Source organism: Mytilus californianus, unplaced genomic scaffold (genome assembly GCF_021869535.1).
Source record: "Mytilus californianus isolate M0D057914Y unplaced genomic scaffold, xbMytCali1.0.p SCAF_4, whole genome shotgun sequence".
Lineage (NCBI taxonomy): Eukaryota > Metazoa > Mollusca > Bivalvia > Mytilida > Mytilidae > Mytilus > Mytilus californianus.
Window position 1 is genome coordinate 99,413,744 of NW_026262690.1, and position 24,916 is coordinate 99,438,659.

Here is a 24,916-nt window from a genome sequence, read left to right on the forward strand (position 1 = left end):
TGGTTTCTAGACAATAACTTAAGTTTAAGTGTATGGATCTCTATGAAATTTTACCAAAAGTTTCAATTCCACAAAAGGATGGTTGGGATTGTTTTTGAGGGTGATGGTCCCAACCGTTTAGGAATTAGGGGCCCAAAACAAAGTATTTTGATTGCTCTAAAATTATACCACAAGATTCAATACCTCGATTTGAAGGTTGGGATTCATGTTCTTTTTTTTTTTTATCTTTTATTTGTTTTTCAATAGTCAGAATTTTACATACTCCCAATACACTACCACCTGACCATGGTATCAAAGGGTTAAATATAGAATAATAATACAGTATACAACATGTATCTCTGACTAATTAATTTTTAGCAATAAGAATTTTTATACGACCGCAAAAATTAAAAATTTTTTGGTCGTATATTGTTTAGGTTACATATAAATTGTATTTGATTAATCTCTCCTCTCTCTCTCTGACTTTCTCACATACAACACCTTCACTCATCTGTTTTGCTACAATATGTATCATGACTTACTTTTTAATACAACTATTTTAAAGACAGACATAAATTTGCTCATAGTTTATAACTTATTTCTTTTCTCTTAACTAAACATAGATAATATGAAAACAACACTTAGTTAAATATTACATGTAAAGGAGACCAAAATTTTTCACAAACTTGGACTTTATCATTTTTCTTTGCAATATGATATTCAAGAAATTGGTATTTCTTTATTTTATTCTTTAACTCAACCATATTTGGTTTTGTTTCATTTAATATACATTTATATATATAATTCTTTGTAATTATGACTAGCAGATTCAATAATTAACTTTCATGTTTGCAACCAAGAAACACATTCTCTTTGTTGAGATCAAAATTTACAAAAAAAAGTTTCACAATATTTGAAAAAGACTGCCACAATTGAAAAGTTATTGGGCATTCAAAAAACAGGCGTTCAATGGTTTCTTCTCCAAGTTTACAAAAAGTACACAACTTGTTATCTTTTAATTTAATTTTGTACAAAAAGGTATTAGTTGCTATAATTCTATGCAAAAATTTATATTGAAAGGTTGTTAAATAAGCATCTCTACAAGACTTTTTTGTTATCATGAAATATTCTGACCATTCTATAGTATCAATAACTAACAGTTCTTCCCATTTCAAAAATTTGATTGTTGGTAGTTGAATAACTACATCTACTAAGTTTTTATATACAAATTTGGCTTTCACATTACACATGATTTTTTTTAAGAAAGTATCACCAGTGTTAGACTTATCAAAATCATTATTTAGACAGTTCTCTTTAAGGCATTTTTTCATAGTGTTAAGGATTTTTGAAATCAGATCATAATATTTGATAAAATTGTTGGTTTGTACTTTTTCTTGAAATTGCTCAAATTTGTAAAAATTCATATTTTCATGATTAATAAGGTCACTTACTGACTGCACACCCCCCTTTTCCCATAGAATGTAATACAGGAAATCATCCAAAGAAGAAAAGTTCAAAATATCTAAGGATAAAATGTCACTGACAGAAATCTCAGCAATAGGTTTTGCAGCGGAAAAGCATAATAAAACATCCTTCCAGAAAGAATTTTTACATCTTTTAGAAATCTCAATCAGCTTTTTCTTTCTGAAGATGTAAAACCCTTTCACCCCCATACCGCATAAGGTCTGCCAGTAACAACTGCTGCCAGCCACCACTGGGGTTTGACAGCAGTCTTTTTATCCAACTAATTTTCAAATAGATATTGAAGGAATGAAGATGTACCATATTAAGTCCACCTTGTGAAATATCACCAATAAGTGTGTTTCGCTTAATTCTGTCTAGTTTTCCATTCCATATGAAATCATAAAATAATGAAGTGAGCTCTGTTAACCTGGAGTGTGATAGGTTTGGTAATGCAGTCATTAAATGGACCAACTTTGAAAGAGCAAGTGATTTAATTACTGTAATTTTTCCCAATAATGTGAGTTTTCGATGTTGCCAGCTCTTCAGATATGCAGAGACCTCTTTAATTTTCTTAGCAAAATTAATTTCTGTGATACAGCTTAAATCTAAAGAAAATTCAATCCCCAAAAGTTTAAAATTTGAATGTGACCAATGAAGTTTTAAGTCAGGACATAAAATAAGATCCGAATATTTTTTACTTCCAACCCATAGTGCTTTTGTCTTTGAAGCATTTATTTTCAAACCTGAAATTTTATAAAAAGATTCAAAACATGAAAGTGTTTCCCTCAACGATACTTCCCTTCCATCTAACATAAGAAATGTGTCATCTGCATACATGCTTAAAAGTGATTCATTATCATTGATAGTAATTCCCCTTATGTCAGGATTATCTTTTAATTTCAAAGATAATAATTCAACACCAATTATAAATAAATAAGGAGAAAGAGGATCTCCTTGTCTGCAACCTCTTTCTAAATGAAAAAACTTAGACATGTGTCCATTATTTATAACACAACTTGATGCCCCTGAGTATAAAGTTTCAAACCATCTACATATCGAAGGTCCAAAATTAAAGCTTTTCAAGGAATCTTTTAAAAATAAACATTCCAAGGAATCAAATGCCTTTTCAAAATCAACAAGTAATAAAAGACCTGTCTTATTATTTTCCTCAAGATAGTGCATCAAATCATATAAAAGACGTGTGTTCTCACCCATAAATCTGTCTTTAATGAAACCTTTTTGTGTATCACTTATGATAAATGGTAAAACAGGTTTAAGTCTATTAGCTATAACAGCAGAAGCTGTTTTCATATCAGTATTCAAAAGACTAATAGGACGCCAGTTACTAATATACTGTCTGTCTTTTCCCTCTTTAGGAATGCAAGTTATTATACTTTGATACTGAAAATCAGAAAATTTTCCCCCCTCATATCCAAAGTGAAGAGACAAAAGGGCCAATATCTTTCCCAAAAAATTTATAAAAATCTACAGAATACCCATCAGAACCAGGACTTTTACCATTTGTCATGAATTTTAAAGAATCAGCACATTCTTTAAAAGTTAAATTTCCTTCACAAAGATCACTTTTTTTTCTGTAAGCTTAATGTTATGATTAAAAAATGATGTATCATTGCAATCTAATTTTTTGCTTGAGTACAAATTTTTATAAAAATTTTGTTTTTCCATCAGAATTTTGGATTGCTCTGAAATATGTTGACCTTTATCATCTATTAGTTCTGTTATGGTTTTCTTAATAAAATTTTTCTTTTCTAATTTACAAAAATAATTTGTACACTTTTCACCATTCTCATGCCAGTTAGCTCGGGATCTAAGCAGCAAGCCTTCAACTTTCTTTTGTCTACAAAATCTAGTTCAAGTTTTTTTTCAAATAAAGATTTTTGAACCTCATCATTTGGAGAATGATTCATAATACTTTCAAAATATAAAATATCATTTTCAAGTTTGAGAGTGACATTTTTTTCCTCTCTGGATTTATTTATGCTGTAATTTATGGACAAGGATCTAGTCTTCATTTTCAATATTTCAAAAAATGTTTGATCATTACATGACAACTCAACAGAAAGAAGATCTTCTATATCACCTGACAGATGATATTCTAAAGTAGTATCCTTAATGCAGGATTTAACCCTTTGTATATAATCTGCATCTCTGAGTAGCTGAGAGTTAAATTTCCAATAACTTTTGCCCCGTTTCTCTAAACAAGCTGAGAAGGTGAAAAGAATTGCCAAATGGTCTGTTCTATAACCCGGTATGATAATGGTATTTTTCATAAGTGAAAAAAGGTCTTCTGAAATTAAAAAATAATCAAGGCGACTTTGTTTTATGGGTGAGGACTGACGCCAGGTATATTTCCTGTCTTTTGGATAGCATGTACGCCAAGGATCAAGTAGTTCAAAAACATCAATGATTTCATCAATTTTTTTACGGGAGTTAGGGTTTCTATTATGTTTGATATTATATGTATCCATAAATTTATCTAATACAACATTCCAGTCACCACATAATAAAATACTGGTACTTTTAAAGATTAAAATGTTCTGCATTATTGTGTCAAAGAATGAAGGTTCATCTGTATTATAACCATACAAACATGCAAAACTAAATCTTTGTGAAAAAATAGTTCTATCTAAAATAATGTAACGACCATTGTCATCAATAATAGAATTATGTACCACAAAATCCAGACCCTTTTTAAACATAACAGAGACACCTGCGCAATCTATACTAACAATTATTCAAATTGATAAATTTGTAAAAAACACTTTTTATCACAACAATGCTTATTTATCAGAATCATAGCCTAAAAGAAATCATTGCATATTCTCTAACTTTGTTTTTATATGTTTTGGCCGTTGTCATCCAAAGACATTTGGTTTCCAGACAATAACTTGAGTATAAATGTATGGATCTCTATGAAATTGTATCACATGGTTCCATACCACAAAAGGAAGGTTATAATTGATTATGGGGGTTATTGTCCAGACTTGGGGTCAACTACATTGGAATGTAATTAATTAAATTACACATTACATTGCAAAAATGATCAATTACACTTATTACCATTACAGAGTTTTTGAAATGTAATTAATTAAATTACAATTACTTTACTAAAGTAATTAATTAAATTACACATTACATTTTATCATATTTTTTTTAAACATTGTTTACAATATATATCATGTATATATAGCATGTGTAAAATATTCATGTAAGCTTACAACATAGTTTTAGCATTGCATTTGATCATCATAAGAAGTTTTAATGTTTTGTCATTTAGTCTACATCTCTCTGGTCGTTACACTTTGTTTGGACAAGAGCTGATGTGGCTGGTATTGCTAGATCATAAGATGTGTTGATGGAAGAGGGAATGTGTTCCTATCAACTTGTCAATAAATTAAGGGGTATTTTGACAACTCAGAAATGAAGTCATTTAATTCAACATAATATAAATAAAAAAATTATAAATAAATTAAAAATGTCTTCATGTTTTTTTACTTTACAAATATTCAAAAGTATGCTTGTCACAATATTGAAACTATTTTTTAGTACAAACAGTGTGTATTGTCTAAATATCAGCACTATTTTGCTAATTAGATAGAATACATTGTAATATTGGCATTGTCCCTAGGCTGTTTTATTACACATTTTAATCTGATTAATTGCTGTTTGTTTTTACAGCTGATAACTTTTGTACCCTTCGACTTTTGTCGAAAAAGGGAGACATAGTGATCCTACATTCCGTCGGCGTCGTCGTAGTCGTCGGCGGCATCCACAAATATTCACTCTGTGGTTAAAAGTTTTTGAAATTTTAATAACTTTCTTAAAATATCCTGGATTTCTACCAAACTTGGACAGAGGCTTGTTTATGATCATAAGATAGTATCCAGAAGTAAATTTTGTAAAAAAAAAATTCCAGTTATTCCCTATTTTACTTATAAATGGACTTAGTTTTTCTGCCAGTTAACATTACATTCACTCTGTGGTTAAAGTTTTTAAAATTTTAATAACTTTCTTAAACTATCCTGGATTTGTACCAAACTTGGACAGAAGCTTGTTTATGATCATAAGATAGTATCCAGAAGTAAATTTTGAAAAAAAAAATCCTGTTTTTCCGTATTTTACTTATAAATGGACTTAGTTTTTCTGCCAGTTAACATTACATTCACTCTGTGGTTAAAGTTTTTAAAATTTTAATAACTTTCTTAAACTATCCAGGATTTGTACCAAACTTGGACAGAAGCTTGTTTATGATCAAAAGCTAGTAACTAGAAGGAAATTTTGTAAAAATTTATTTCCTGTTTTTCCGTATATTACTTATAAATGGACTTAGTTTTTCTTCCAGTTAACATTACATACAGTCTGCAGGTAAAGTTTTTAAAACATTTATTAGATTCATGAACCATCCTGGATTTTTACCAAACTTGGACAGAAGCTTCTTACAATCAAAAGATAGTATCTAGAGGAAAAGTTTTAATAATTTTTTCCCCATTTTTGTTGACATAGCGATCCTACATTCCGTTGTCGTCTGAATTAAGGGATAAATCATCAAACAATGTAAAAATTATCTTCTTTATCATTTGTTCATTCAATCTCTTTTATAAATCTATAGATTTGATTCCATACTGTATTCATTTTTACAAGCATAACTTTTTTCATACATTTCAAACGTTTTATTTCATTAACTGTAAATCTATTATGTGCATTCCCCTATCACACTGAAAACATAGATAACAGCAAAAGTAGGCGAGACACTGGGTTCCGCAGAACCCTTACGAATTTTTATTTCTATAATCCATTTGTGTATACTAATTTGACAAAATGATTTTGTGCAGTGATTTAAAATTCTAAATGAACTGTCTAAGAAAGAGTTACACATTTGATTGACCATAAATACATGTATTGATGGAATGTATATATACATGTTATCAATCTATTTAGATAAAGATCTTTCTTAAAAACTGAACAACACTAATATATGATTCTCATATTTTTTAAAGTTATAAGACTATTAAGCAAACATTTCTGTATATCAATTAAATACTATATTACCATAATTTATTATCATTAACACCATAAAAGTACATGTAATTGAAATGTAATTCAAAAGTAATTTAGCATTACATGCTTTTTTCGTTGTAATTAATTAAATTACCATTACATGTAATTAAAAAAATGCTCAATTACACCTTACATTCAATTACATGGAAAATTGTAATGCATTACACTTAATAACCTTTACATTTTCAATTACCCCATCCCTGTTATTGTCATAACTGTTTAGGAAAAAGGGGCCAAAAACAAGCATTTTTATTGTTTCAGGACAATAACTGGTGTAAAAGTGTATGGATCTCTATATATGAAATTCTACCACAAGGTTCCATACCGCAAAAGGAAGGTTTGGACTGATTTTGGGGGTTATGGCCCAAACCTTTTAGGAATTAGGGGTCAAAAAGGGGCAAACAAACAAGGATTTTCATGTTTCCGGACAATAACTTCAGTATAAGTCTATGGATCTCTATGAAATTGTACCATAAGGTTCCATACCATAAAAGGAAGGTTGGGATTGAGTTTGGGGGTTATGACCCTAACCGTTTAGGAATAAGAGGCCAAAAACAATACTTTTCTAATACTTTGAATATATTGCTTATTTCTTGACCAATTTCAATGGGGTTTAATTCAAAGTCTTGAATTCTTGAGGTTCTTTAATATGCTAAATCTAATCCTGTATTTAGATTTTGGATTTTGGCCTGGTTTTTAAATTGGCCCACATTGAGGTCCAAAGGGTTCAAAATTAAACTTTGTTTGATTTCATTAAAAATTGAATTCTGGGGGTTCTTTGATATGCTGAATCTAACTATTTACTTAGATTTTGGTATTGTACCATAATAGGTAAATGTACAATTTCAAATCCAAATTCAGAGCTGTATCAAGCTTGAATGTTGTGTCCATACTTTCCTCAGCTGTTCAGGGTTGGGCCTCTGTGGTCTTATCAAGCTGCGCCCTGCAGAGCATTTTATTTTTTTAGTGTTGACAGATTACTGTATTGTTCTTCTATGTTACAGAGGCAGGCCAGTGTTTTTGTAAGGCAGCTGTAATACAGATTAAACTACAAAGCAAACACCAAGCTGCCTCAGAATATGTGAATGCCTCTACCTGTTATAAAAAAGGAGATCCTAATGGTAAGAAAAATTTCCTAAGAACAATCATTTCTCTTCACCTTGAATTAAGTACAATATAAAATTTGCCTCATTGTGGCACTAATCATGAAGAAAACAACATTTTAAAAAGACAACCAAAATTTATTAATGTATCAGATGCATGTTACAATTCTGATTTCATTCTTTTCTGTAGGAATTATGAACATGATAAAGGTGTACAAAAATTTAGCCTTGTAGTCGTATCAAAAGGATTTTGAAAATGAAAACATACAAACTTGATACATTTGCATATATATACACAAATATTCAAAACGCATTGGTAATATCAGTTTTCACAGAAATGACATTAAGATAATAATTGTTGTGTCAAATTATTTATAATGCATTATAGTATGAGGCCATCATCTTTTAGAATTGAAAAATAAAGATTCAAAGTTTGTTATATACGGCAAGTAGATATAGGAAGATGTGGTATGAGTGCCAATGAGACAACTCTCCATCCAAGTTACAATTTATAAAAGTAAACCATTATAGGTCAAGGTACGGCCTTCAACACGGAGCATTGGCTCACACCGAACAGCAAGCTATAAAGGGCCCCAAAAAATTACTAGTGTAAAACCATTCAAACGGAAAAACCAACGGTCTAATCTACTTAAAAACAAGAAACAAGAAACACATATGAACTACATAAACAGACGACAACTACTGTAATCAGATTCCTGACTTAGGACAGGTGCAAACATTTGCAGCGGTATTAAACGTTTTAATGGTACCAAACCTTCTCCCTTTTCTGAAACAATAGTATAACATCACAACAGAGAAAAACACACTATAAAATATCAATTGGAAGGCTTAACTCAATCAAAAAACGTAAATTAACACACACAATGAACGAATAACTTTGACCTGTGACACCTGAATGCAAATACACAGTTAATAAAAAATTACAAGGGATAAATATTTAAAGTCAAAAGTAAATAAACAGGCAAGGCCTTTAAATAATTGTATTAATCCTCTATTATATGGGGCATTCATACTATTGAAGCATCTTGACTCTTCAAGATGTTACACATGGTTAGCATATGTAAAAAAAAAAGTCTATGGATCTCTATGAAGTTGTACCATAAGGTTCCATACCATAAAAGGCAGGTTGGGATTGAGTTTGGGGGTTATGACCCTAACCGTTTAGGAAAAAGGGGCCAAAAACAATACTTTTCTAATACTTTGAATAGATTGCTTATTTCTTGACCAATTTCAATGGGGTTTAATTCAAAGTCTTGAATTCTTGAGGTTCTTTAATATGCTAAATCTAATCCAGTATTTAGATTTTGGATTTTGGCCTGGTTTTTAAATTGGTCCACATTGAGGTCCAAAGGGTCCAAAATTAAACTTTGTTTGATTTCATCAAAAATTAAATTCTGGGGGTTCTTTGATATGCTGAATCTAACTATTTACTTAGATTTTGGTATTGTACCATAATAGGTAAATGTCCAATTAATGTATCTTGACTCTTCAAGATGTTACACATGGTTAGCATATGTAAAAAAAAGGCAAAATACAAACTCAATAAAAAACTGAAATGAAAGTCAAATTCCTTAATTATTATGATTTTTTTTTAAAATAAACAAAAAATCGAGGAAAAAAAGATAATAAAAGTAAACAGCTTTTTATTTGACCTGAACTTAAGCCTTAATCAGCTACAATTCAAGTTTCTGTGACATGATAAATAAGAACTCTAAAAGCAAAACCTGCTATAATACCCATCATTACAAATGTAACAATCAAGGTTAATTACTATATATCTGACAGCTGAAATTTACCTCTTAAGGCCATGGGTAGAATATTTTGTACAGGACATCTATCAGCCTTTTTTCAAATATATCTATAAAAAGTAATTAGGTAGTAAATAAATAGAGGGAGTAAAAGATGTTTCCCTCAAAAAATTGACAGAACCAGGTTATTTGAACCAGTACAAGTGTGCGCATGTGTGCAAGCATGAGATTTAATTAAGCATCCCAATTCTTCAAAAATGGTAAAAACCCCATGTAAACATTTATCTTACCTTCAAGTTTTTATACGACCGCAAAGGTATCACGTAGTCGTCATCGTCAGCGTCGTACGAAGACATTTGGTTTCCGGACAATAACTTTAGTATATGTAAATAGAAATCTATGGATTTTTACCAAACTTGGACAGAAGCTTCTTACAATCAAAAGATAGTATCTAGAGGAAAAGTTTTAATAATTTTTTCCCCATTTTTGTTGACATAGCGATCCTACATTCCGTTGTCGTCTGAATTAAGGGATAAATCATCAAACAATGTAAAAATTATCTTCTATATCTAACACAAGGTTTATAACCACAACAGGAAGGTTGGGATTGATTTTAGGGGTTATGGTCCTAACAGTTTAGGAATTAGGGGCCAAAAAGGGGTCCAAATAAGCACTTTTCTAGTTTCCAGACAATAACTTGTGGAAAGGTGTATGGATCTCTCTAAAATTAGACCACAAGTTTCCATACCACAAAGGGATGGTTAGGATTGGCTTTGGGGGGTTATGGCTCAAACCGTTTAGGAATAAGGGGCAAAAAAAGGGGAAAAACAAGGGTTTCCTGGTTAATGGACAATTAAAAGTACAATGTTATGTTTGGATTACCTCCCTTACACTGCTTTTAAATTATGTATAAAGAAATGTTGTATTGTCTTGATGTGATTAGCTGTCAATTTATTTTTAGAAGTTACTATTAAAAATGCTGATTAAGGAATATTATTTTAGCCATGATTATGTATGTCATTTTCTATTTTAAGACTTTTATGATGTGTTGCAAACTCCATTGGAAATTTGAATTGAGATTATGACCATATCTTGAGGGAAACATTTTTCTTTTTTGAAAAAGGGGGTAGGGGGAAGTGAAAAAAAATTGGGAGGGGGGGGGGGTAAAAAAGAAATTGTGGGGGACAATTTTTTCTCATTTCAGATTTCAGAAATTAAAAAGAAAATTTCTTCAAATATTTTTTTTTTTGCAAAAAAAGGGAGGGGGGAGTAAAAAAAAAATTTTTTTTTGGGGGGGGGGGCAATTTGCAACAGCAAAGTGTAATGCACAAAAGCTAAAAATTGAATATAAATTCAAATCATATAACAATTCTAAGTTCTTTGACTACAGTTATTCTGTGTCAGAAACCTATTATGTTTCAAATATTTAATTACAATACAAATTCAGACCTCTGTCAAGCGTGAATATTGTGTCCATTTTTGCCCCAACTGTTCAGGGTTGGACCTCTGCGGTCGTAATTATTTATTTGTTTTAGAAATAACATGGAACGACTTCTTAAACTGAATTGTGCTTGATAAACATACAAGTCCTGTAAATATCCTTCTCATGGGCATAGCTCTTTCCAGGTAGTCCCACATACAAAAACATCGTTTTACAAGGATGAGATTTTGGTGAATCATAAGTCCTTCATGGCTTCAATGAACATTACATTGAACAGCAAATCTGAGGACTTATCTTGTTTGTATTGGATACCTAAGCTTCACAAAATTCCATACAAACAACGGTACATTGCCTGCTCATCTGCATGTTCTACTAAGGAATTGTCCATTAGATTGACAAAAATTCTGTCCGCAGTGAAAGAGGATCTTCAGAAATACTTTGAAACTGTTTACATGCGTAGTACTAGTGGTAATAACCAATGTGGATTCTAAAAAACTGTAAAGAACTTCTGGATAATTTTAAATCTTGATCTTTCTCCGAAATTAATTCTATCAAAACTTTTGATTTTTCCACCCTGTAGACCACCATTCCCCATGTGAAATTGAAAAATCATCTAAAAGAAATAATCCACAAAGCTTTTCAATGCATATGCTATAAATTTATTACTTTGGGATACAATACGGCATATTTTGTTAATAGTGAACAAAAAGGTAAATCATTCTTCACAGAGGAACAAGTGATCAGTCAATGCTGGAGTTTCATATTGACAACATATTTGTTGAATTTGGAGGTAGACTTTTTTCAACAAATTGTTGGCATTCCTATGGGAAGGAACTGTGCGCCTCTCCTTGTCAACCTCTTTTTATTTTCATATTAGTCAGAGTTCCTTTAGACACTTGTCAAAAACAAGAAGATCAAAGAAGCCAGATCATTTAATTTTACATTCAGATATATTGATGATGTTCTTTCCATTAACAATCCAAACTTTTCTCAATGGGTTCCATTAATATATCCTCCAGAACTAGAAATTAAAGAAACAACACACAGAGCTTTCTCTGCCTCATTTTTTGGCTTATACCTCGAATTTGACATAAGCGGTCATCTCAGTACCAGAATCTATGACAAACGAGACGATTTTAACATTTAAATTATCAATTTTTCCCACCTTAGTAGCAATATACCAACTTCACCTGTATATGGGATATACATTTCCTAACTCATTCAGTATTCAAGAGCTTGCAGCTGCTACTCAGACTTTATGAAACATCACCAGTGTCTGAGCAGAAGGTTGATGAACCAGGGTTATGTCAAAGAATGTCTCGTCCTTTTTCTAAAAAAGTTCATCGGAAGATACCAAGACCTTGTTGATAAATATTCAGTATCAACTTCAAAAATAATACATGATGGTCTTGAAGTATAGATTCTAGGTACTGACGTTGTTTATCATCTTAATTACGTGTAATAGTGTTCTTTTATTGGTCTTTGTAAATTATTAACCTTTACTGTTTAGTCCATTTTTGGTAATATCCTTTTTGGCATGGCTCCGTACTTATGCATCCCGCCATTGTGTTGTTGTGCTGTGGTCAGTTTTTATACGACCGCAAAAATGAAAAATTTTTTGGTCGTATATTGGTATCACGTTGTTGTCGTCGTCGTCCGGCATCGTCGTCAGCATCATCCGAAGACAGATGGTTTCCGGATAATAACTTTAGTATAAGTAAATAGAAATCAATAAAATTTTAACACAAGGTTTATAACCACACGTCCAAAGACACATTGGTTTTCACACTCTAACTTTAGTTTAAGTGAATGGATCTCTATGAAATTTTACCACAAAGTTCAATACCACAAAAGGAAGGTTGGGATTGATTTTGGGGGTTATGGTACCAACAGTAAAGGAATTAGGGGCCAAAAAGGGGCCAAAAATAAGCATTTTTGTAACTTCCAGACATAACTTGTGTGTTAGTGTATGGATCTCTCTGACATTGTACCACAAGGTTCCATATCACAAAAAGAATGCTGGGATTGATTTTTGGGGTAATTGCCTCAAAATTTTAGGAATTAGGGGCCAAAAAAGGGGCAAAAAACAAGCATTTTTCTAGTTTCATGACAATAACTTGTGTGTAAGTGTATGGATCTTTCTGAAATTATACTACAAGGTTCCATATCACAAAGGGAAAGCTGGAATTGAGTTTGGGGGTAATTGCCGAAACGTGTAGGAATTAGGGGCCAAAAAGGGGCCAAAAATAAGCATTTTTCTAGTTTCCAGACAATAACTTGTGTTCAAGTGTATGGATTTCTCTGAAATTGTACTGCAAGGTACCATACCACAAAGGGAAGTCTGGGATTGATGATGGGGGTAATTGCCTCAATATTTTAGGAATTAGGGGCCAAAAAGGGGCAAAAAACAAGCATTTTTCTAGTTTCAGGACAATAACTTGTGTGTAAGTGTATGGATCTTTCTGAAATTGTACTACAAGGTTCCATATCACAAAGGGAAAGATGGTTTGAGTTTGGGGGTAATTGCCCTAAATGTTTAGGAATTTGGGGCCAAAAAGGGGCCAAAAATACACATTTTTCTAGTTTCCAGACAATAACTCGTGTTCAAGTGTATGGATCTCTCTGAAATTGTACTGCAAGGTACCATACCACAAAGGGAAGGCTGGGATTGAGTTTGGGTGTAATGAATCATAAGGGGGTTCAAAAAATTTGGGGTTGGGGATTTTTTTTCTTTCCTTTTTTAGCTCACCTGACCTGAAAGGTCAAGTGGGCTTTTCTCATCAAATCTTCTCCTCTGAAACTACTGGGCCAAATGCACCCAAACTTAAACACAATCATCATTCAAGTATCTAGTTTAAAAAATGTGTCCGGTGACCTGGCGAACCAACCAAGATGGCCGCCATGGCTAAAAATAGAACATAGGGGTAAAATGTAGATTTTGGCTTATATCTCTGAAACCAAAGCATTTAGAGCAAATCTGACACAGGGTAAAATTGTTTATCAGGTCAAGATCTATCTGCCCTGAAATTTTCAGATGAATCTGACAACCAGTTGTTGGGTTGCTGCCCCTGAATTGGTAATTTTAAGGAAATTTTGCCGTTTTTGGTTATTATCTTGAATATTATTATAGATAGAGATAAACTGTATACAGCACTAATGTTCAGCAAAGTAAGATCTACAATTAAGTCAACTTGACCAAAATGGTCAGTTGACCCCTTAAGGAGTTATTGCCCTTTATAGTCAATTTTTAACCATTTTTCGTAAATTTTAGTAATCTTTTACAAAAATCTTCTCCTGAAACTACTAAGACAAATTTAACCAAACTTGTCCACAATCATCATTAGGGTATCTAGTTTAAAATGTGTCCGATGACCCGGCCCGTGAACCAAGATGGCCGACATGGCTAAAAAATAGTACATAGGGTAAAATGCAGTTTTTGGCTCATATCTCTGAAACCAAAGCATTTAGAGCAAATCTGACATGGGGTAAAATTGTTTATCAGGTCAAGATCTATCTGCCCTGAAATTTTCAGATGAATCGGACAACCCGTTGTTGGGTTGCTGCCCCTGAATTGGTAATTTTAAGGAAATTTTGCCGTTTTTGGTTATTATCTTGAATATTATTATAGATAGAGATAAACTGTAAACAGCAATAATGTTCAGCAAAGTAAGATCTACAAATAAGTCAACATGACCAAAATTGTCAATTGACCCCTTAAGGAGTTATTGCCCTTTATAGTCAATTTTTTACAATTTTTTCATAAATTTTGTAAATTTTTGTAAATTTTTTACAAAATATTTTCCACTGTAACTACTGGGCCAAGTTCATTATAGATAGAGATAATTGTAAGCAGCAAGAAAGTTCAGTAAAGTAAGATCTACAAACACATCACCATCACCAAAACACAATTTTGTCATGAATCCATCTTTGTCCTTTGTTTAATATGCACATATACCAAGGTGAGCGACACAGGCTCTTTAGAGCCTCTAGTTTTCTTTTTTTCCTATTTTTTCTTTTAAAATTTTCCATTTTAAGTTGGTTATTTCTGATTTATATTTAAAAGCAAATAATAATGATATGGTAGGAGATACACACCAAACAGGATGTGTAAATTATTATATAATAAGTATTGTGCAATAGCAAGAAATTTTCAATTGCACAGTATTGCACAATAGCAAGAAATCTTCAATTGCACTGTATTGCGCAATAGCAAGAAATCTTTAATTGCACAGTATTGCGCAATAGCAAGAAATATTCAATAGCACAATATTGCGCAATAGCAAGAAATTGTCAATTGTACAGTATTGCGCAATAGCAAGAAAGATACTTCGTATAAATTGCTTATTTCTTGACCAATTTCAATGGGGTTTTATTCTTGAATTCTTGGGGTTCTTTAATATGCTGAATCTAACCGTGTATTTAGTTTTTGGATTTTGGGCCAAGTTTTTAAATTGGTCCGCATTGAGGTCCAAAGGGTCCAAAATTAAACTTTGTTTGATTTCATCAAAAATTGAATTATTGGGGTTCTTTGATATGCCGAATCTAACCGTGTATTTAGATTCTTAATTTTTGGGTCCGTTTTCAAATTGGTCTACATTAAGGTCCAAAGGGTCCAAAATTAAACTTAGTTTGATTTTAACAAAAATTGAATTCTTAGGGTTCTTTGATATGCTGAATCTAAACATATATTTAGATTTTTGATTATGGGCCCAGTTTTCAAGTTGGTCCAAATCGGGGTCCAAAATTAAACTTTGTTTGATTTCAACAAAAATTGAATATATGGGGTTCTTTGATATGCTGAATCTAACCATGTATTTAGATTTTTGATTTTTGGGCCCTGTTATCAACTTTGTCCACATTGAGGTCGAAAGGGTCCAAAATTAAACTTTGTTTGATTTCATCAAAAATTGAATTCTTGGGGTTCTTTGATATGCTGAATCTAACCATGTATTTAGATTTTGGAGATTGGACCATAATAGGTGAATGTCCAATTTAAAATAAAGCAAATAATAATGATATGGTTTGAATTGGTAAATTAAAAATTTCTAAGTTCTTAGACCACATTCATTCTGTGTCAGAAACCTATGCCGTGTCAAATATTTAATCACAATCCAAATGCAAAGCTGTATCAAGCTTGAATGTTGTGTCCATACTTGCCCAACTGTTCAGGGTTCGACCTCTGCGGTCGTATCAAGCTGCGCCCTACGGAGCATTTTATTTGCAAGATGTATTCCTGAAATAATATTGGTTTATTTCTGGCATTTCTTTTGAATTTTTCAGTTGAATATACAGGGGCTTCATTCTTAATGCATTTATGCATCAAAACAGATTGATGGTATGAGATTCTGTTCTCTACTGTCATCCACCCAAGCTGTTTAAACAGAGGTGCTGATGCTGAAAGTGGATCAGCATCTAAAATTAGTCTTGCAGCCTTTTTCTGCAATTTTTATATGACCGCCAAAAAATTTTTGTCGATTAAAAACCTCCTGATCTGAGTCCTTATCTCCTGACCAAAATTTCCCAATCTCCTGATCTGAGTTTCACAGTCCATCACATGTATGTCATATATTGGTATGACGTTGGGGTTGTCATCCGCATCGGCATCGTCTTCGCCGTCTGAAAACACATTGGTTTTCGCACAATGACTTTAGTTTAAGTGAATAGATCTCTATGAAATTTTACCATAAGGTTCAATACCACAAAAGGAAGGTGGGGATTGATTTTGGGGGTTATGGTACCAACAGTTAAGGAATAAGGGGCCAAAAAGGGGCCAAAAATAAGCATTTTTGTAACCTTCAGACATAACTTGTGTATAAGTGTATGGATCATTCTGAAATTGTACTACAAGGTTCCATATCACAAAGGGAAAGGTGGAATTGAGTTTGGGGGTAATTGCCCAAAACGTTTAGGAATAAGTGGCCAAAAATAAGCATTTTTCTAGTTTCCAGACAATAACTTGTGTTCAAGTGTATGGATCTGTCTGAAATTTTACTGCAAGGTACCATACCACAAAGGGAAGCCTGGGATTGATTTTGGGGGTAATTGACTCAAAATTTTAGGAATTAGGGGCAAAACAGGGGCAAAAAACAAGCATTTTTCTAGTTTCCATACAATAACTTGTGTTCAAGTGTATGGATCTCTCTGAAATTGTACTGCAAGGTACCATACCACAAAGGGAAGGCTGGGAGTTTGGGGGTGATGAATCATAAGGGGGTTCAAAAAATTTGGGGGGGGATTTTTTTTTTTCCCCTTTTTTTTTCTTAAAAATTTTTCATTTTAAATAGGTTATTTCTGATTTATATATAAAAGCAAATAATAATGATATGGTTTGAATTGGTAAATTAAAAATTTCTAAGTTCTTAGACCACATTCATTCTGTGTCAGAAACCTATGCTGTGTCAAATATTTAATCACAATCCAAATTCAGTGCTGTATCAAGCTTGAATGTTGTGTCCATACTTGCCCCAACTGTTCAGGGTTTGACCTCTGCGGTCGTATCAAGCTGCGCCCAGCGGAGCATTTTATTAGCAGTTACTATTAATTAATATTAATTTCAGCCATGACTATGTATGTCATTTTATATTTTAAAACTTTTATGATGTATTTAAATGGGTAATTATGGTTGCAAACTCCATTAGAAATTTGAATTGAGATACTGACCATATCTTGAGGGAAAGATTTTTTTTTTGGGAATAAGGGAAAGGGGGGAGGTGAAAAAAATTGGAGGGAAGGGCAATTTTTCTCATTTCAGATTTCAGAAATTAAAAGAAAATTTCTTCAAATATTTTTTTTGGGGCGTTAATATTCAACAGCATAGTGTATTGCACAAAAGCAAAAAATTGAATATAAATTCAAATCATTTAACCAATTTGAAGTTCTTTGACTACAGTTATTCTGTGTCAGAAACCTATTATGTGTCAAAAATTGAGTTACAATCCAAATTTAGACCTGTATCAAGCGTGAATATTGTGTCTATTTTGGACCCAACTTTTCAGGGTTGGACATCTGTGGTCGTATCCAGCTGCGCTCAGCGAAGCAATTTATTGTATTCTTGTCATTCGTTTTTGCTTATGTGCTTTGTCTATATGCCATTTTGTTAACCAGATTTTCGAAGTAAAAATCTGTTATTGATTTGGGGATGTACGGCGGGCAGGCGGGCAGACGGGCGGCTGCCAAACAGTGTCTCTTTAATAACTTGAAAACGCTTTGACAAAATGTTTTTAAATTTAGATATGTTAATTCCTGCCACTAAATGAAGGTCAAGTTCAATTTTCACGATTTTAGCTTTTCTCGTTTGTATCGCCCTTTTTAATATCCAAAAGTGGTATGTTTTGTGATTGAGTTATTTTCCTTTGAACAGAAATTGTTAATTATATACATAAAGTTTGATTACACTAAGCCTTTAAAGATAATTTTCACCTGCTTATATGTCCTGTTATCAGTTTACTAAACATATGGTTAATGTCTTATCTAGAGTGACAGATTTATTTGAAAATTTTCTGTTTTCTAAGTGTTGATGATTAAAAGCTATACAGTAGTAAATATAGTTAGAAATTATCTGTTCATTATTAGACATTTTGAAGATAATTAGAGATAAGTTTTATAGATTTTTAAAAGACATTGTATTAATGATAAATAAAATTTTTGATTTTTTTTTCTTTTCTTTGGTAAAATGTAAATTGTTTGTTATTCTGTAAAAACTAATTTTCTGAATGCTATATATATTTTTATGCCCCCGCCGTAGCGGAGGGGGCATTAAGTTTTACCCTTGTCCGTCTGTACGTACGTACGTACGTACGTACGTCCCGAAATTGGTTTCCGTTCTCTAACTTGAGTTTGCCTCAACCAAATGTTATGAAACTTATACACAATGCTTATTACCACAAAACACAGATCAAGTTTGAATTTTGGTGGCGTCACTTTAACTGATCTAGAGTTATGCCCCTTTATAAAAGGAAATATTGCAAAATTTTTAGTTTCCGTTCTCTAACTTAAGTTTGCCTCAACCAAATGTTATGAAACTTATACACAATGCTTATTACCACAAAACACAGATCAAGTTTGAATTTTGGTGGTGTCACTTTAACCGATCTAGAGTTATGCCCCTTTATAAAAGGAAAAATTGCAAAATTTTTATTTTCTTCTAAATATCAAGTTTATATAATATATTTTTAAAATTGGAGTTATCTTCCTTTGACCATGATTATAGTTGAATCAACTACAATCAATGCTTTATACAATGCAATGTTTAATTTTGACTACCACTGATAAAACACAGATCAAGTTGAATTTGGGTAGTGTCACTTTAACCATTATTGAGTTATGCCCCTTTATAAATAGAAAGATTGCAAAATTTTTTAGTTTCCATTCTGTAACTGAAGTTTTCCCCAGCCAAAGATTATGAAACCTATACACAATATTCATTACCACAAAACTCAGTAAGGATCAAGTACAATTTTTTTGTTTCAGTTCTCTAACTTGAGTTTGCCTCAACCAAATGTTATGAAACTTATACACAATGCTTATTACTACATAATACAGATTAAGTACAAAATTAGGTGGCAACACTTTTATTTTGATTAGGTGAACTCCTTTCAAAACTTAGCTTATATTGTCTATTAATAAACATATATTTAGATTTCTGATTTTGGGCCCAGTTTTCAAGTTGGTCCAAATCGAGGTCCAAAATTAAACTGTGTTTGATTTCGACATAAATTAAATATATATAGGGTTCTTTGAAATGCTCAATTTAAACCTGTATTTATTTTCATTATATCTGGTCTGATGATTTTGTGCAGAGTTATGGTCCTTGACTCAAATAATCAGTTTTCAGCACTTTTTTTCGTCATGCATGAAGATATTGATTTGATATTTGTTATATAGTTTACACCATGACAAGTTATAGGTCAAGTTAGAATTTTGTTCCAATACAATGAATTTTTAACCAGTAGGGGACTATATATATATGTATTGCCATGCAATACTCACAGAATGCTTGTTAATTAGATAATACCCCATTGAGGTCCAAAGGGTCCTAAATTAAACTTTTGTTTGATTTCATCAACAATTCAAAAATTGAATTATTGGGGTTCTTTGATTTTTGATTTTGGGCCCAGTTTTCAAGTTGGTCCAAATCGGGGTCAAAAATTAAATTGTGTTTCGTTTGAACATAAATTGAATATATATAGGGTTCTTTCAAATGCTGAATCTAAACCTGTATTTACATTTTGGATTTTTGGGCCCAGTTTTCAAGTTGGTCCAAATCAAGGTCCAAAATTAAACTTTGTTTGATTTCAACAAAAATTGAATTTATGGGGTTCTGTGAAATGCTGAATCTAACCATGCATGTATTTTGGATATTGGGCTCCTCTATCAAATTGGTCCATATTGAGGTTCAAAGGGTCCTAAATTAAACTTTTGTTTGATTTCATCAAAAATTGAATTTTTGGGATTCTTTGATATGCTGATTCTAGCAATGTACTTAAATTTTGGATATTGAAACATACCAATAGGTACATGTTACATGATAGGTAAATGTCAATTTCAAATTTTTCAGTTCTTTGACCACATTCATTTTGTGTCACAAACCTATGCTATGTCGAATATTCAATCAATTTACATTTGACCGAAGAGATTTGACTTATCCGTAAGTGGCATAACCCCTGTTAACTGTTTTAGAAAAGACAAAATAAGCTTTAACTCATGAACAAAAGGTCCTAGACTGATGGGGTCTTTTGTTATGACATCATGGATCAATGACCTTGACAAAGGTCATAAGGTCAAAAGTCAAGGTCATGTCCCAAATTCAGAATTATGTGTTTTTGACCATATTTTAAGGGTTGTGTGTGTTTTAGAGCTTTTCAATGCATTATACGCTTATTTAAACATATATTTTACATAATGAAAAGGAAAGACCTCTCAATTGTTCAAGAACAATTGACATTTTAATTATTATTATTATTAAGGTCTTTCCTTTTTCAAAAGGGAAAGACCTTACTGTATTTCTTCTGTTTATTATTATTATTATTATTCTTTTTCCGCCAAACTTTGACGAAGTTAGCAGCCTTAACCGTAAGCCATGTCGCTTTCATGTTCACACTTTGTATCGGTGTCATGAATACCTATCCGGAACTCACCCTGTGAGTCGAAAAATTTTGTCGGTTCGAGGTAATCCCTCCAAAACCCAAAAACCTTGTTATCATTCCAACACCATAACCGTAATAGGTAGAAAAAAAACGAAGGGTGAAATTTGTTCAGGACCAGACCCCGGTTCTTCGTTACATTTGGATCGAAAAGATTCAACGACTCATTGGTAGGGTTATGCCCCTTTGAAAATTAACCTGTCGGTTGGCCACCAAAACTCAGAAACCGTAAGTCGTAGCCACCTAGGATCTTCACCAATGATCATCAATTCATGTGACTTTGAAAATGCCTCAAGGTCAAATTTATATGTTGACCTTGACCTTTGACCTTACAACTTGTTATGGGATAATCTCAAAAACCATTATACTTACAGAAGTTTTGAATAGTGGAAAATGTTTGGGTCATTAAGGCGCAACTTTGTTACATTTTGACCGAAGAGATTTGACCTTTCTGTAAGGGGCATAACCCCTGTTTTAGGTTTCTGAAAAGACAAAATCAGCTTTTACTATATAACCAAATGTCATTTGGGACCAATGACCTTGACAAAGGTCACAAGGTTAAAGGTCAAGGTCATGTCTCAGATAGCGAATTATGTGTTTTTGACCTATTTAAGGGATTTTTAGTGTCTTTTAAAGCTTTTTAAGGTTGACTTTGACCTTTGACCTTACAACTTTTTATTGGATATCTCAAAAACGATTTTACTTACAAAAATAGTAAAAAGTGAAAAATGTTTAGGTGACTAAGGTGCAACTTTTTTATATTTTGACCGAAGAGATTTGACATATTCTTAAGGGGCATAACCCCATTAACGGTTTCTGAAAAGGTAGAATTAGCTTTAACTCTTGAACCAAAGGTCCTAGATCCATGGGGTCTTTTACAATGACATTGTGACCTTCTCAAAGGTCACAAGGTCAAATGTGAAGGTCATCTCCTAAAAAGCGAATTTGTTGATTTTTATACGACCGCAAAAATTAAAAATTTTTTGGTCGTATATTGGTATGACGTTGGCGTCGTCGTCGTCGTCGTCGTCGTCGTCGTCGTCCGGCGTCGTCCGAAGACACATTGGTTTTCGCACTCTAACTTTAGTTTAAGTGAATGGATCTCCATGAAATTTCACCATAAGGTTCAATACCACAAAAGAAAGGTTGGGATTGATTTTGGGGGTTATGGTACCAACAGTTAAGGAATTAGGGGCCAAAAAGGGGCCAAAAATAAGCATTTTTGTAACTTTCAGACAATAACTTGTGTGTAAGTGTATGGATCTCTCTGACATTGTACCACAAGGTTCCATATCACAAAGGGAAGGCTGTAATTGATTTTGGGGGTAATTGCCTCAAAATTTTAGGAATTAGGGGCCAAAAAAGGGGCAAAAAACAAGCATTTTTCTAGTTTCATGACAATAACTTGTGTGTAAGTGTTTGGATATTTCTGAAATTGTACTACTAGGTTCAATATCACAAAGGGAAAGCTGGAATTGAGTTTGGGGGTAATTGCCCGAAACGTTTAGGAATTGGGGGCCAAAAAGGGGCCAAAAATAAGCATTTTTCTAGTTTCCAGACAATAACTTGTGTTCAAGTGTATGGATCTCTCTGAAATTGTACTGCAAGGTACCATACCACAAAGGGAAGGCTGGGATTGAGTTTGGGGGTGATGAATCATAAGGGGTTCAAAAAATTTGGAGGGGGGGATTTTTTTTTTTTTTTTTTTTCTTTTTTTCCTTTTTTTTTTCTTTTAAAATTTTCCATTTTAAGTTGGTTATTTCTGATTTATAATTAAAAGCAAATAATAATGATATGGTAGGAGATACACACCAAACAGGATGTGTAAATTATTATATAATAAGTATTGTGCAATAGCAAGAAATTTTCAATTGCACAGTATTGCACAATAGCAAGAAATCTTCAATTGCACAGTATTGCGCAATAGCAAGAAATCTTCAATTTAACAGTATTGCGCAATAGCAAGAAATATCCAATAGCACAATATTGCGCAATAGCAAGAAATTGTCAATTGTACAGTATTGCGCAATAGCAAGAAATATTCAATTGCACAGTATTGTGCAAAAGAAGATACTTTGTATAAATTGCTTATTTCTTGATCAATTTCAATGGGGTTTTATTCTTGAATTCTTGGGGTTCATTAATATGCTGAATCTAACCGTGTATTAAGTTTTTGGATTTTGGGCCCCGTTTTTAAATTGGTCCACATTGAGGTCCAAAGGGTCCAAAATTTAACTTTGTTTGATTTCATCAAAAATTGAATTATTGGGGTTCTTTGATATGCCGAATCTAACCGTGTATTTAGATTTTTAATTTTGGGTCCCGTTTTTTAAATTTGTCTACATTAAGGTCCAAAGGGTCCAAAATTAAACTTAGTTTGATTTTAACAAAAATTGAATTCTTAGGGTTCTTTGATATGCTGAATCTAAACATGTGTTTAGATTTTTGATTATGGGCCCAGTTTTCAAGTTGGTCCAAGTTGGGGTCCAAAATTAAACTTTGTTTGATTTCAACAAAAATTGAATATATGGGGTTCTTTGATATGCTGAATCTAAACATGTATTTAGATTTTAGATTTTTGGCCCAGTTTTCAAGTTGGTCCAAATTGGGGTCCAAAATTAAACTTTGTTTGATTTCAACAAAAATTGAATATATGGGGTTCTTTGATATGCTGAATCTTACCATGTATTTAGATTTTTTATTTGTGGGCCCGCTATCAAATTGGTTCATATTGAGGTCAAAAGGGTCCAAAATTAAACTTTGTTTGATTTCATCAAAAATTGAATTATTGGGGTTCTTTGATATGCCAAATCTAACCGTGTATTTAGATTTTTAATTTTGGGTCCTGTTTTTTAAATTGGTCTACATTAAGGTCCAAAGAGTCCAAAATTAAACTTAGTTTGATTTTAACAAAAATTGAATTTTTGGGGTTCTTTGATATGCTGTATCTAAACATGTGTTTAGATTTTTGATTACGGGACCAGTTTTCAAGTTGGTCCAAGTTGGGGTCCAAAATTAAACTTTGTTTGATTTCAACAAAAATTGAATATATGGGGTTCTTTGATATGCTGAATCTAAACATGTATTTAGATTTTAGATTTTTGGCCCAGTTTTCAAGTTGGTCCAAATTGGGGTCCAAAATTAAACTTTGTTTGATTTCAACAAAAATTGAATATATGGGGTTCTTTCATATGCTGAATCTTACCATGTATTTAGATTTTTTATTTGTGGGCCCGCTATCAAATTGGTTCATATTGAGGTCAAAAGGGTCCAAAATTAAACTTTGTTTGATTTCATCAAAAATTGAATTATTGGGGTTCTTTGATATGCCAAATCTAACTGTGTTTTTAGATTTTTAATTTTGGGTCCCTTTTTTAAATTTGTCTACATTAAGGTCCAAAGGGTCCAAAATTAAACTTAGTTTGATTTTAACAAAAATTGAATTCTTCGGGTACTTTGATATGCTGAATCTAAACATGTGTTTAGATTTTTGATTATGGGACCAGTTTTCAAGTTTGTCCAAGTTGGGGTCCAAAATTAAACTTTGTTTGATTTCAACAAAAATTGAATATATGGGGTTCTTTGATATGCTGAATCTAACCATGTATTTTGATTTTGGACATTGGACCATAATAGGTAAATTAAAAAAATTGAAGTTCTTAGACCACATTCTTTCTGTGTCAGAAACCTATGCTGTGTCAAATATTTAATCACAATCCAAGTTCAGAGCTGTATCAAGCTTGAATGTTGTGTCCATACTTGCCCCAACTGTTCAGGGTTCGACCTCTGCGGTCGTATCAAGCTGCGCCCAGCGAAGCATTTTATTAACATATTTTAACAGTTTTTTGTGTGTTTAAGAACTTTGCAGTACATTTTACGTCTATTGGAACATGTATTTTACATCACAAAAGGAAAGACCTCTCAATTGTTCAAGAACAA

General features: G+C 32.4%; 1 protein-coding gene across 2 annotated transcripts in view; it reads left to right on the forward strand.

The window, feature by feature from the left end:
• LOC127698983 (alpha-soluble NSF attachment protein-like) overlaps positions 1-24,916 on the forward strand; it is a 211,242-nt gene that overhangs the window by 51,181 nt on the left and 135,145 nt on the right. For both annotated transcript variants that reach the window (XM_052202774.1, XM_052202775.1), the window contains exon 3: positions 7,527-7,643. In XM_052202774.1, coding sequence (XP_052058734.1) covers positions 7,527-7,643 — 117 coding nt within the window. The remainder of the gene's footprint in view (positions 1-7,526; positions 7,644-24,916) is intronic.